Source organism: Sus scrofa, chromosome 1 (assembly GCF_000003025.6).
Source record: "Sus scrofa isolate TJ Tabasco breed Duroc chromosome 1, Sscrofa11.1, whole genome shotgun sequence".
NCBI classification, from domain to species: domain Eukaryota; kingdom Metazoa; phylum Chordata; class Mammalia; order Artiodactyla; family Suidae; genus Sus; species Sus scrofa.
Window position 1 is genome coordinate 237,820,374 of NC_010443.5, and position 15,251 is coordinate 237,835,624.

The following is a 15,251-nucleotide window of genomic DNA, read 5'->3' on the forward strand; positions in this document are numbered from 1 at the left end:
GAGGCGGAGCCCAAGCTAAACCCCGCCCCGGAGCATCATGGGAGACGTAGTTTTTCTCGCGGGCACAAAAAGGCGCTAGCTTTCTCCGGTTTGGCTCGGTAAGCAGCATTTTTTCCGTGCAAGTCATTCAAACAAGGTGTTTCCCTATTACAGGTGCAGCCTAGACACTTCTGAAAGAAGTCGTGGCGGGGAAGGAGCAGAGCAAGAAAGGCAAACCGAAAAGACTCTCAGCTGGGAAGGGAAGGGGGAGTTTATAGTTGTTACGCATGCGCAAGAAGGCCCGCAGGGTGGGCGGGGACGGAAGACAACTCCTGGGAGAAGTGTTGTCCCCGGAAGTGCCTTCCCTCCTCCCGGGTCGGCGCGGACGCGGTTTCCTTACCTCATCTGTCCTCGCCCCTCCCCGTCCCTTTACGCGTTTTGGTTCCTGGTTGGTGCTTCCTGGTCGCAGCCGCGGCAGTGAGTATGTGTGACGGACCCCGAGCCGTCCACGGGCCGGGGACCCCTGCCTGCCCTCCGCCTCGCCCGCAGGGCCGTGGAACTAGCGCGTGTCCCCTCGCTGGCCTCCGCGTCTCCCGCCTGTCCCTTACTTGTGGCGGTACCCGGCTCCGCTCGTGGCCTCTCAGTCGAGCTCTGTCCCACGCGACTCAGCTGACTGGCTGAGGTGTCTGCTTCTCCTCCCTTCAAGGCCTGAGACTGTGGTTCAGAAAGAGCTTGGGCGCCCATGGCCTCGATGGGGATGGTGTTACTGCCTGCTTTACCCCCACTACCCTCTGAGAGTCCCCTGTCTTTTAGGGAAGCCGGTCAGTCATTTAAACCCGAAGGGAGCTCGGCCCTTGAGGATCCAACAGTCCTGGGCCAACTCCAGCCTCAGCTGTCAGAAGCAGCAGCTCTGGGGGCCAGAAAAATTTGGGCAGATGGCCCTCTTCCCCCATGTAAAACAAGGAGACTTGTTCCTTGATTCCTTTTATCCCTTACATCCAGGGAACCAGCAGTTAACTTCAGCTCTAACAGCTGCGGGTATGTGTAGTAGGGAAACTGGCTGAGTGAGAGCAGGCCGAGTTACAGCCGCGACTCCACTACCGACTCGCGCTGATGACTCTAGAAGTCTTCTCTTGAGGTTGAATTTACCTTTTTTTCAGGTTGCAGGGTTGAATTAGGAGATCTTTTAGGCTCTTTGAATAAATAAGCTTCTTAGATCCCGTTTCTGTCTGTATAAAATGAGAGCGTTCAATTGAATGACTTCGAGGTCCATTCCAAAACTATTGACTCTGTGTTTTGAATATTTAGCTTGTGTGTATATTTTCAGTTTTGTGATTTTGAGCGCAGTGCACTATCGTTTTCAGGAGAATCTGGGGGTGGGGAATGAACTAAGGAAGAAGTGGAAATGAGGATTGTAAAATAGCTCCAAGGGTAAGAGACTGCAGCAAAAGGAAAAGGGGCCTGTGGAAAAGATGAAGTAAGTGTTTTGAGATAGGATTAGTTATCCTATGAAGACTTTATGTCAGAAACAGCTGGATTTTTTCTGAATAAATTTAGCATTATTTTCTCCCACAAAAATCTTGTATCTGTCTGACTGTGTTTGTGTGAGTGTGTGCCTATTGTTTGTCACATTTGGATTCTCTATCCCATTAGATTTACCTCAAAGCGAAAGTCATATTTGAAGAGTGGACAGAAGTTTTAACACAAGTCAGTAGTGTTTCAGATCTCACTGTCAGAATAGCTCACTAAGAGTGAATCAGAAATTTTAAGTTGAAATAAAACTTAGTCTTTTAATCATGTTCTAATGAAAACTGGACTGAAAATCAAGCTGTGAGTTTGATTTAAATCACTTTGAGATGGATAACTATCTCATCAAAAGGAAACATTTAAGCTTAAACTTCTTTCAAGAGAAATAAAAGCGAAAGGTCTGGAATGATCAGTTGGTAGACTGTGAGCAGAAATACTGGCTTTAAAGATTGTATAGTAAAATCTGAGAGCTTAAATAAATCTTAAATTGTCTGGATTAAAAAAGTTGAGTGAATGAATAGTGTTCTCACTTTGCATGGTGAGAGCCTTTACAGTTATTCTTTATAGCTGTTTCATATTTGTTAAACCATTTTAATTCCTTAGAGAAGTTTTTTTTCCCAGATTGATATTTTAAGTTCTTAGATAAGGGCCATCTTTTTTTGGTCATGGCATTGCCATAGTCTTTGAGTACCAACTTGGGAGGCTCCTGGATGGTAAACTGACAAATTCAAATGTATGCTTTTCTTTCCAGTTAAAATTCTTTCATAGTTTTTAAACTCCACAGGCAAGTAAAATGGATATTGTGAGGTTAATTTACGTCTTAGAACCAGTGCAAATATAGCTTTGAAGGAAGGTTTTCTTTTAAATCTTTATTTGAAATTGTTGATTTTTTTTTTTTTTTTTTTTTTTTTTTTTTTTTTTTTAATCTTAGTGAACACTTGGCTGAGAGTCAGGGAAATGTGAGTCAGTTTTAGCTGACTACAACTTTGGATAAGCCTCCCTATCTTTTTTAGAGCTCAGTTTCCTTCTATGTAAGTTGAGAAGACTGTAGGTGATGATCGGAAAGGTCTCTTCCGGATTTAAAATTTTGAGACTCTCATAGAGACTTTATGTTAACTAGTTAAGTATGCTTGATAATTGTGTACAATGATCAAAAAGCTGAGAAGTCCTTCTGAATCAAGACAGAGTTATATACATATATGTATTTTCATATTTGTCCTCTGAGTATACATTAAAAAAAGTAAATTAAATGCGTTTGAATGCAATTAAAGTAGTAACACAAACCAGAACAGCCTCAGGCAAGCCTTAACTCTGGCATACATAAGCCAAATAAATAGAAGAGCAAGTTATGCTGAGCACAATTTTCAAGTACAGAAGGTACAAAATCCTCTTAAAGGCCATAGGGGCTAAATTGTTAAATTCATTTTTCTACATTTCAGGGAAAGAGATAAACCCTTAGACCCAAGGAAGTCTGTTTTTATTTTATTTCTGTAGTTTATTTTTGGCATACATTCACAGGTGCGCCTATGGCTCTATTCTTAATCCCTTTCCTTTGGGATGGCTCCAAGAGTAGTACAAATTTGTAACTCTGTAATTTAGCTCTTTAATTTTTTCTCTGCTGCACCGGAATTATGTTTTATCTTAAGTCCACACTGGATCCTCAGGATGGATCCACTGAGGATTTTGAAGGAAGCATAATTCCTTTGACTTCTTTTAGAATTAATTTACCTACTAAATAAAAAAGAACGGATTCGTCTTTTATTTGAATTTCTCTGAGGCTAACATTTCAATATAAACTGATAAATGCTATGAGCATTATTATTCAGACAGCCACATTCAACTTGTGTCACAACAACAGCATAGCTGTTGCTAAAGGACTGTGCAGGAAGGGAACAGGTCTATTGTACCTTTCTGAAGGAAAAAAAGGCATTTGTAGTTGGCTCCCCCCTCCCCAGATATAATTGACACATAACATTGTGTAAATTTAAGGTGTTTAACACATGATGATTTGTTACATGTATATATATTGAAATGATTACTGCTTTAAGGTTAGTTAACACATCCATTACCTCCCATCTTTACCTCTGTGTGTGTGTGTGTATGTGGTTAGAACATTTAAGATTTAGTCTCTTAGCAGATTTCAAATATACAATACAGTATTGTTAACTCAGAACTTAAATCATTTTTTTCCCCAAGCTTTATTGAGACATAAGTGACATATAACACTGTATAAGTTTAAAGTGTACAACAAAGTTTGGTTTCTTTATTTTTATAAAACAGGAAACTCCAGCATGAGCGTAGTATATTTTTGGCTCTTATTCATTTGACTCTTGGAATCAGCAGGTTCTATCATTAAAAGTACCCTGACATTTGGGGCAGACAATTGGTAATTTAGTCTTCCTAAATTTAGTCTATCTAAATAGTAGAGTAGAAAGAATAAATTGTCATTGTTGTTGTTTTCCAGACTGTCCCTGATTTTTTTTTTTGACAAAAATGAGGTTTTTGTCCCTTTTCCAGAGCTTTCATTTTGATCAATATTCTGTTAGTACCTAATTGAAACATCTGTGTAGATTTTTGGTTGATGATATGAGAATATTTGGAATAGTTGGAGACAACTATGATATTCACCTCATAATTTTCGTATTTTACGGACATATTAGATTTATTAGAGCTGAAGAACAAATGCTTGATGATATTATCCATTTCTTTATTCATTCATTAATTCAGCAGACATTTATAGAGGCCCTGCTAAATGCCAGTTATTCTGTTCAACTTTGGGGATCCATTGTTTAACAAAGCGCATATAGTTCTTTCCCTCCTGGGATATGTGATCTGTGCTTGTGGGAGATTTACGTTGCATTAGTAATTAGAAGTGTGAATGTTTTGAAATGTAAAGAGCTGTGGAAACCTATAAAGGGTTGACAGTTTAGTTTGGTGGGTCAAGGAGAGCTTCCCTGAGGAAGTGATATTTAAACTGTGTTGAATGATGAGCAGGATTTAATAGGCTCACAGTAGGAAAGTAAAGTGCTCTTGAAGCTGAATTTTACCTCAGTTTTAAGTCTTTAGTTTGTATTTCATACACATCTTTATAGCTAACAGAGAAATAAACTAGGTTTATCCAATATTTTTATGTTCCTTTGGGTCAGAGATCAGAAGGCCATGAGATTCATTTTTTAATTGGGAATAAAAATATACACCCAAACAGTAAATATGATCATTGTGTCCTTTTGTGAATTTTAGTCATAATTGAGGTGATATTCCTCAACCATGTGGGAGTGCATGTGAGGTGGGAGAATGTATCTGAAAAGATGAGGTACAGAACCAGAACCAGGGAAAAGATGAAGAATGGATGGAATAGTAGTGAGAATGACCTAAAATATTTTTGTGTGGTTTTTTGTTTTTGTTTTTGTTTTTTTAACATTTTGGAGAAAAAGTGGTGTCTGAAAGAGTGGGAACTTGTTTTTCCTTTCTGACATACTTGTGACCTTTCCATTAGTAACTATAACTCAGTTTGTTGGTAGTGATTGTCATTTGGGAGAGGTGGGCATTATTAGAGTGGTCATAACAATTAGAAATTCTTAAAAAATGATATTCCTCTAAGAGAAAAATATTTTAATTTGTGATTGAGCATCAATAAGTGATGGCCTTCACAGAAGTTAGCTCTAAGAGGTGATTTGTTATGTACTAAACAGGCATGATCTGACCTGTTAAAATACATTCTTTGTATGACTTTCTATTTTACAGCCTCGAGATTACTGACCTTCCATGATGTTTGGTGGTTTTGAAACTATAGAAGCATATGAAGATGACCTTTATCGTGAAGAGTCATCTAGTGAACTAAGTGTCGATAGTGAGGTGGAATTTCAGCTCTACAGTCAAGTTCATTATGCCCAAGATCTTGATAATGTCATCAGGGAGGAGGAACATGAAGAGAATAACTCTGGGAATTCTGAATCATTTGGTAGTAAACCAAATCAGAAGAACTTAATTATCCTTTCAGATAGTGAGGTCATCCAGCTATCAGATGGGTCAGAGGTCATCACTCTGTCTGATGAAGATAGTATTTATAAATGTAAAAGAAAGAATTTTAGAGACCAGGCAAAAGAAAAGACCCAAGGTCCTCCTGCTTCTCTTCATTCTAATGAGCTGGCAGATCAGAAATGCAAGAGGGATGTTGAGAAGCCTCAACCTGGAGAGAGATCGGGTGCAGTCCAAGAAGTCATGATTATAGAGGTCAGTTCAAGTGAAGAGGAAGAGAGCACCATTTCAGAAAGTGATAACGTGGAAAGCTGGATGCTGCTGGGATGCGAAGTTGATGATAAAGATGATGATATCCTTCTCAATCTTGTGGGATGTGAAAAGTCTCTTAATGAAGGTTAGTATCATATTGGCCATTTTGAAAAGTAGTATCGTCTTTCATAAGGAAGGCTGCTTTTTCTAGACAAAAGACCAATAGGGTCTGCTCCATTTAATTCTTCACCTTTTGGTCATGTTTTTTGGCTTGTTTCTCATGAGACTGTCTCACCAACGGCTTCTTTAATGGTGGTCTGTCTGAACATCAGAAAGAGTCTATCACAATATCAGAGACACTCTGCTTCTACTGTAAGCAGATTCATAACTGCTTCTTGCTGTTTGGCTAGAGCCAGTTCTGAACGTGAAATCTTAGTTCCCCCCTCTCTCTGCTTGGTACCACAGGTGAGTACTCCATCCATCTCTGACAGTGGCCCTGTGTGCTCATTTGGCCAACTTTGTTGGTTCTGCCTCTTCCTAAGTGATTTGCCTACCCAGGAAGTACCATATAGCAAGCATGGGGAATGCCTGGTATACAGAAGATATGGAAATAGTATTAAGATGTTTAGGAGCTCCACAATCAGTAAGATAGGAAACTGTGAAGAACGATTGGTAAGATAGGAAACTAAATTCTGAGAGCCACATCATTGAGAATTGAAATTTTGCTGTTAGTTTTGTCTCCTCTGTCATATGTAGTCATTTAGTGTTGATGCTTATCCTTTTAAAAAACCCTTTCATTTCTTTCCCTTTTTGCTCTGTGTGTAGTGTCTTGCAGTATTTTCCTAAATGATTTTCTTTTGTATGTTCCCTGTACACTGTTGTTAAATTGGTATTCTTGAAGTGCCCTTTGCGCAGTACTTTACTCATTTCTAAAGTACTAAATGTACTTTACTGCTGCTCCAAAACCTTCAATGGCACCCTCTTGTCCTCAGAGTAGATGATAATATTGAATATAGTTCATGGTTTGGAGCCCCAGAGATTGACAACCCTTTTTTTAAGGAGCCAGATAGGAGATATTTTCGGTTTCCAGGCCATAGGATCTCCTAACTACCTTCCTTTATTGTAGGAAAGCAGCCATGATACCTGAAGAAATGGGTTGGCTATTTCAACAGACTCTTATTTACATGACCGGTGTTCTGGCTTAGGCTGTAGTAGCTCTGAGAATTTGATAGCAAAAGGAAGAAAATAGCATAGTAGCTAGGACATATTACACAATCAAGTAAAATTTTGTCTGAATAAGAGATTTTGATAATGTTTTAGGGGAATCTTTTGAAGAAGGATTGGGGGATGATTGAGGATTGATTGGGGTGGGATCAAGTAAACATGTCTGATTTAGTATTAAAAAGGAAGACATTTAATGTTAAATTACCAAACATTTATAGAGGTAAAGAAGAAAGAATTCAGATGGATTCAGGTGGATGAGGGAATATATGAGGATGTGTTTGATTTTCTTGGCAAAATGAAAGTGGTAGTGGGTCTGGAAATGGGCAGGGGATACTTAGAGGCTGAGAGTGGGTGGAGGATGTTTAGGTCTATGGGGAGTACTCGAGGCAGTGGTCCCCGTCTTTTGAAGATGACAGCCTCCTTAACTTCAAAACAATGTGTGGATCCCCCGCATGACTATAGTTATGTTTTTAGTATTTGTTAATTGAGAAATTGCATATTAGGAGTTCCCGTCGTGGCGCAGTGGTTAACGAATCCGACTAGGAACCATGAGGTTGCAGGTTCGGTCCCTGCCCTTGCTCAGTGGGTTAACGATCTGGCGTTGCCGTGAGCTGTGGTGTAGGTTGCAGACGTGGCTCAGATCCTGCGTTGCTGTGGCTCTGGCGTAGGCCGGTGGCTACAGCTCCGATTCAACCCCTAGCCTGGGAACCTCCACATGCCGCGGAAGCGGCCCAAAGAAATAGCAAAAAAAAGACAAAAAAAAAAAAAAAAAAAGAAATTGCATATTAGCAAAAAGCTATTCAGTATGCTCATACACGACTTTGTATTTTATTAACTACAACATTGTTTGCACATTTTAAAAATATTATATAAGGCCTGTTTCCCACATATGTGGCCTTAAATAATGCATGCTTCTGGCTACCTGTTGCGATAACTGATTCTGCAGCTCCCCAGGAATCCGAAGTTCACAGGGTGCAAATCATTGTGCTAAGAAATCAACAATAAGAATATACAAGGATTGCTTAGAAGTAGTTGTCAATCAAAACTGAAACAACATGAACTTGATGAACTCACTTTTTCATAACTTTTTCTAGTAACATGTGGGGCAAAGATGACAGAAATGAGATAATCCAGGGTTAGGCATAACATTACAGAAGGTCAAAACAAGCTTTTAGCTTCTCTCTCTAGATTGCCTTCCCCTAACTTGACACCTAGTTTCATTAAGTACTTGTGTTCTTGATGATCAACCACTTTTCTTGAATTTAGGTTCTCCCTGTCTACTGTGCTGAATATTTCCATATCGGTATCTTATTTATTACATACTGAAAATCTTGATAAATTGGAAAGAAAGCTTATATTTCTACAGAAAGAGGAGCAGGGTAACTGTACGGTAACTCACAATAGAACTGGGGTTTCTAAGGGCGAATTGAGAGGGATTGATGAGCATTGGTGAGGACAGGGTAAAGGATAACCGAGCCATATAGAAATGAAGACTAGAGGAAAGGGAATGATGGGTTTGGTCTGGTCTGTCTTTTAGGAATGAAGAAAAGAAAGTTGGTAATCAGGTATGTAGAGAAATCTCTGGAAAACAATTTTAGTATTTTATAAGCAGATAATATGAAGCATGGCTCTTCTTGAGCTACATTTGAGGGGGCAGTATTTGTGTTTATGGTATTTATTTTTACTGAGGTGAAATGAACATAAACTATTTAAAAGATTCAGTTTAGTGGCATTTAGTGCATTCATAATGTTGTAGAACCATCACCTCTTTCCAGTTCCAAAATATTTTCATCACTTCCAAAGGAAATCCTATACTCATTGAACAGTCATTCCTCATTCCCTCCTGCCCGTGACCCTGACAATCGTAAATATGCTTTCTGGGAGTTCCCGTTGTGGCTCAGCAGGTTTTGAACCTGACTAGTATCCATGAGGATGCTGGTTCGATCCCTCCTTAGCTCAGTGAATTAAGGATCTGGCATTGCCCTGAGCCGTGGTGTAGGTTGCCTACTTATCTTGGATCCCATGTGGCTGTGGCATAGGCTGGCAGCTGCAGCTCTTATTGGGCCCCTAGCCTGGAAACTCCCATATGCTACAGGTGCTGCCATTAAAAAGCAAAAAAAAAAAAAAAAAGCTTTCTGTCTCTATGGATTTATCTGTTTTGGATATTTCATGTTACTAGAATCATCCAGTATGTGATCTTTTGTGTCTAGCTTCTTTCAGTTAGCGTAATGTTTTGGAGGCTTATGCATATTGTAGTATGTATCAGTATTTCATTGCTCTCTTAAAGCTAAATGATATTCCATTTGTGTGTGTTTACACACATTTTGTTTATCCATTCATCTATTGTGTCGTTTCCACCTTTTAGCTATTGTGAATAGTGCTGCTGTGTACATTCATGTACAGGTATATACTTGGAATACCTGTTTGGGGTAAAATCTAGGAATGGGAATACTGGCATTTCTGGTTTCCACTTTTTGAGGAACTGCCAAACTTTTCCACAGTGGCTGCATCATTATACATTCCCACCAGTAATGTGCAAAGGTTCCAATTTACTGCAGTGGTTTTTATGATGACTTGTCGTGTTGCATGTTTTTTTTTGATTTACTGGTAGACTCTTTGTTATTTCTTAGCATTTTTTTCCTAGTAATTTGTTTTTTATAGTTACTGCTTATGTTTTTCTAGAATGCCTTTTTTTTCCATCAGATTTTCCTTTTATCTTTTCATCCATTTACAATTTTTAAAGAAACTGATTCATTCTTATAGGTATGTATTCTCAAAGTTTAACGTGCGTAGTGTAAAAATTTACATCACTTTTTTCTGCAGGGTTGATAAAAATATTTGATTTAAGCTCTAAGTAATTCTGAATAATTCTTGATTCCCAAACATTCAGTGCATGTTCCTACTATCCATATTGAAATTTGTCCCTACTCTTTGCTCTTGGAATTTATTTGTTCTAGTCAAATTGAAACAAATTCCACAATTCTGTGAATTAACTTGCTTGACTCTTACAAACTCTTACAAATATTCAGAAGTATATCCTCTATTTTATTTCCTTTATCTACTAATGCCATAATCCTATTTTTTCCAGTTAATAAGCAGTATATTCAGTACTGATGACTATTTGAGTGTGTTATTACTTTCTAATCATTATTATCCCATTCATAAATAGATCTGTGGATAGATCTGGTTCAGTTTGTATAATAGTCTTTAGAGAAAAGATTTTTCCATGTCAGTGGAAGTTTGTGGAAATTCTGGCATACCTTTGAAATGATGCCGATTGTTAAACAGAAACAAAATGGTTTTGTGTACTGTTATCCCTGCTCCCCAACCCTCCCCCAAACCATGGCATTTGAACAAAATAGCAGTATAAGAGATTAGTAACTCCTTGAGGGCAGATCTTTTCTTCAGAAGTCTTAAAATATTTAGAGTAATTCTTTGCCATATGTATTATTTTTATTTCTCATCAGTTGCTAAATGATCAAACATTTATTGAGCAGCTACTCTATATAGAATACATAGAGGGGATTTAAAGTGGTAAAGGACATAGTTTCAGCCTAAGTGGCTTGGTGTTTCTTTGAAGAGATGAAATATACTAAGAAACTTAAGTAATTAATGAAAGATCTTTTTTTTTTTTGTAATTAGTAAGCATTTAATAAAAATACAATTAATAATTTTGTGGAAGATGTCTTCTTAACCATGGGAATTAAGTCTCTCAAAGTCCTAGAGATAGATGTGCTTGAAAACTTAACACTTGATAAAAAAATAAGATCAGTCGAATTTGAGGTAGTACATGAAGTTTTGAAGGACTATATAAGTACATCCATATTTTCCATTTATTATTGTTAAATTTGTAGTAATGAGTGCAGCACCACTCTTGCTCTGTGGAAACGTGTGGCCCTTTCCCACTACTTCAGTCACAGTGAGATGTGTAAACATTTGTTTTGCCTTAGTACACAATTAGAATGCACAATCAGTCAGGTAACACACAACCAGCCGGGAGGCATTTTTTTCTCCCTTTCTGTTCTTCCTTTTAATATTCAATACTTTTCTGATGTGAGGTTGTTGATGAGGTTCTTTGGGTTTCATGGAGGCCTTGGGAATCACTTAGGTGATGTCTCAGCCTAGCCTTCCTCAGTACATGCAGCCTTGGATGAGGGCTCTGCTTATAATAAATCCATGTTGAAACATAGACCTTCAGTGCCTGTTAAATGTGGCTCTCAGCTCTCTACTGAGGGATGTAGGGGTGTATTTCTAAGGTCTGGTCTTCATTTCCTTCAGTTTCTTTACTCTTTCCTGAGGCTTTATGTGAACAATGCCTGCTCTATCATTTGTCTTCTTTTAAAATTGTCACCCTTTACTTTCTTTTGTTTATTATCCCCAGTAGGAGTGACTTGAAATTCTCATATATTAGAAGGGCAGATCTCTTGGTTGAAGAAAAGATGCACCAAAGGAAATCAGCATGTTTTTTAATTTGTGAGGGGGATCTCAAGTTTGGGAAAGATTATTGTGTAAGACAACCAAATGATGGGAAGAGACAATAGGAATTATACAGGAATAATCAGCAATTTATTTTCCTGCATAGGGAAGGGATATTATTAACTATAGAAGTAGTTGGTAAATCTTTGTTAATTTTTTATTATGGAATATGTAAAGTAAACAAAAATGAGAATGTCATAATGGACCCAGTGTTCCTTCCATAAACCAGCTTCAACAATGATCAATTTATGACCAATCTTTTCTCATCTAGAACTCCATGCCTCTGTATTATTTTGAAACAAATCACAAATATCATTATTTCATTCATTTATATACATACATACATTTCAATGTGTATTTCTGAAAGAAAAAGATTCTATTAAAGAAACATAATATCATCATCACACATAAACAAATTACCATTAATTCTTTTATCACTAAATAACCACTCAGCCTTCAGATTCCCCTGGTTGTCTCTTAATTCTTTTTCTTACAGATTATTTGAACCAGATTCATTCATTGTAATTTGGTGAAAACTTAGGTGTCCTTTAATCTATAGTTTCCTCCTTTATCTCTTTCTACTTTGTGTTTTTTTTTCTTCCTTGTAATTTAATTGTTGTACTAACTGGGTTGTTTGTCTCCAAGAACTTTCTTAGTCTGAATTTGGTGATATTGTTTAATATATTCCACTGTCCCCTGTAGTTTCTGTGAATTGGTAGTTAGATCTGGGGGCTTGATTAAATTCAGATTTCTCTCCCTGTGGTTGTGCTATCAACTAGATACATAGGTAGGCTCATTTGTTTCATTTCGCTTTTCGTATATTAATTTTTAATTTTTTTTGGTATTTTTTTTAGTATTACCTTTTAAAAATTGAATTTGTTTTATAATCATATACAGTGTTTATAAGGTTCCAAATTCAAATCAGCATGACAAGGTAAAAAAATATTCAGAGAAGCCTACAGTCCAGTCTTCATGCTGTTTCTATCCTTCCTCTTAGGGTATCTGTTAATAGAAAATTGATGGTTTGTCTTTACATTAAAAACAAAAAAAAGCAAATATGTATATATTATGAAATCCTCCCTCTCCCTTCTTGAAATAAACAGTAGCATAATATCTACACTTTACCCTTTTTTTTTTTTCTTCTGCTAACATATCCTGGAGATCAGTCCATAGTAGTAATATAAAGATATTTCTCATTTCCAGGATTATGGACTATTTTTGTGTCTTCTACACTGAATCTGAGCTGGACACCTTAGCCATGTAACAAGTACTTTTTTGGAAGTGAATGAATAGTAATTCTAAATAGTTGATAAGTAATATACTCGTTACGATTTTAAAATGAATTTTAAACGTATGATAGTTTAAGTCCCCTTTCAGAAGCATGCTTTATACTTTTTCTGGTCTTATTGTTTCTTTCTCATTTAGTAATTTTTGACAGATTTAGATTTAGCAAAAAATTAAATAGGTTCAGATTTGAAAAAGAAAATACCTTGTGAAGAATGAAAAGCATAGCATTTTTAAAAGTCGAAGAAACCTTATTCAACTTTAGTTCAACTAGTTATGGTGTAGAATTACATTAATGTGTTGCACCTACAGTATGTATGGTTTGGCACATTGCTTTTTAATTTTGTTGACATTTGGCACATAGTGGATACCTAACAAATCTTGGGTGAATTTAATTGAAGTTCTACTTTTGCATATGGAGTAGTGTTTTTTTACATAGTACTACATGAGGTTGAAGTGAATTTATGGCTTTAGTAAAGTAATATCATGGCTTTTGAAATTAAAGTAAAATTTTGGCTTTTAACAACTTAGTGCTATAAGTCTTTTAACTGTTGTTATGTCAGGTCCCTTTTACCTCTAAAAAATATGCACAGAAAAGTTTTGGATACAATTGCAGAGGATGAAGAACTCATCTAGAAGCATTTGCTGAATCCCTGGTATTTATTAGGCACTCAACCAGGACTTGATAACTAATTAAAATTTGAGTAGAGTGGGTTACCTACTTGAATATCAGTTTTTCAAATATGTTGTATTTTATTTGATCTGGGTCTTTATATATGCCTGGATCAATTTCTACCTTGCCTGGCTGATACCTACTCATCCCTTAAGTCTCAGTCTAAAGTTTACTTCTGAAATGAAGTAACAGACAGACATAGGTTCTCAATTAGTGGAACTGCTAGGTCTGTTATAGCTCTGCAGTTGACTAGCAGTGACTTTGGGTAACTTAATACCTTTATTGGCAAAATAATAATGAATTTTATTTCATTAAGGTTATAAGCTAAAATGAGACAGTGGAAGGACTAAGTTAATGTAATAGGAAAATATTTTAAAAAAACCCTCATAACTGTAGATAAGTTCATTATCACTGTGGCAGGCATGGGCATATAGCTTTCACTTGTTTTTTTTTTAATTAAAAGTTCTCCGATTTGTTTTGTGAACCTAAGTTGCTTTTGAACAGTGTGTCTCTAGTATGGCACTTCATTTAAAAAATTTTTGTTTGATTTGGTGACATTTTAAGATCTGCTAGTTACAACCTAAATCCAAAGTCTTAAAATTAATCCAGCACTTGCTGGATGCTTACAGTGTACAGACTGCTAAACCATCAAGGTGTTGGGATTCAAGAATTGCTACGTTGTCCCTACCTTTGGAAACCTTAAAATGCATGCCAGTATGGAAAGTTCTCTGTATTACCGGAGTTAAATACATTTCTATAAATATAAGATATGTACATAATCATTTCCAAATGAAGGTAGTAGACTTTTAAAAAGATTACTATGGGTAGGCAAAGTTTAAGACTGAATGGAAGAGTAGCCCTTTGAACTGAGTCTTGAAGAGTGGATAGGATATAAAGTTCAGCATAAACGCACAAAGGAAGAATAAAAGCTGAAAACCCTACAACTATATGATACTATTAAAGTTTAATTGTTTAATATGTGGCTGAGTATGATTAAACATTTTAATAGCATGTCCTTTTAGAAGCCACCTCAGCCTAAATGAGGAAGGTTCAGAATATGTTCAGAATGCTGTTTGAAGATTTCTTGGTCATTTTTGTCCCAGTGTTTTTTACCTGTCTTGCATATATGTTGCCTTTTTCTTTTCATTAAAAAAGAAAAACAAAACTGAGTATTTTATGCAACTTTATGGCAGATAGAAAAAATTCTTTCAAAGGTACCAGATGCTCTAGGTTAGTCCAGGGACATGACCGGCTCTTTAAAATGTGTATTTTTTACAAGTTTGCTCAAGGCAGAGCATCTCTCGAAATATAACCTTGGCTCCTCATAGCTGTGTATTTCTTTACCATCTCTTAACATAGAAAAGGAACACATTCTGTTAGTTTGGAAATAACAGTATAAATAAATTATACTTTCCTTTCAATACTCCTCAAATCTTTAAGGTAGTATTTTCCCCCTTTCTGCATTCATCAGATAACCAGTCAGCTTAATTTCAGTAAATATAGTTTCTTAAGTGATATTATGGCCTAATAGGTTATAAGAATAGGTTGCTGTTTGATACACTTCTTATTGATGATAGTTAAACTTCTGCCTTATGATTGAAATATGGCCACATGCTAGAGTTCTGGTGACCCAGAGCACCAAAGAGCTCCCTCCCTGATGTTTTCAGCTTTTGTAAGACTGCGCTACACAATTCCTAAAGCTGCTTTTGAACTGTGTCTCTAGTTGTAGAATGTCACCTTACACTTAACTATTGTCAGGGCATCTTTTTATTTAATTTCTAATTAGCATAATGACTTGAGCTGTGTTATTCACTGTTCCATGGTGAAGTTGTCATAGGGAGAGAAGAAATAAAAATGT

The 15,251-nt window shown here is 36.8% G+C and overlaps 1 protein-coding gene across 3 annotated transcripts in view; it reads left to right on the forward strand.

The window, feature by feature from the left end:
• The window catches only part of ZCCHC7 (zinc finger CCHC-type containing 7), a 247,831-nt gene continuing 232,881 nt past the window's right edge, over positions 302-15,251 (forward strand). Inside the window, exons 1-2 of one of the 3 annotated variants that reach the window (XM_021066106.1) lie at positions 302-456; positions 5,251-5,881. In XM_021066106.1, the coding sequence (XP_020921765.1) occupies positions 5,272-5,881 (610 nt within the window). In that variant the 5' untranslated portion in view covers positions 302-456; positions 5,251-5,271. Of the gene's footprint in view, positions 461-483; positions 1,018-5,250; positions 5,882-15,251 lie in introns of those variants that run through there. The other 2 variants (XM_021066112.1, XM_021066118.1) reach the window with 2 other exon arrangements.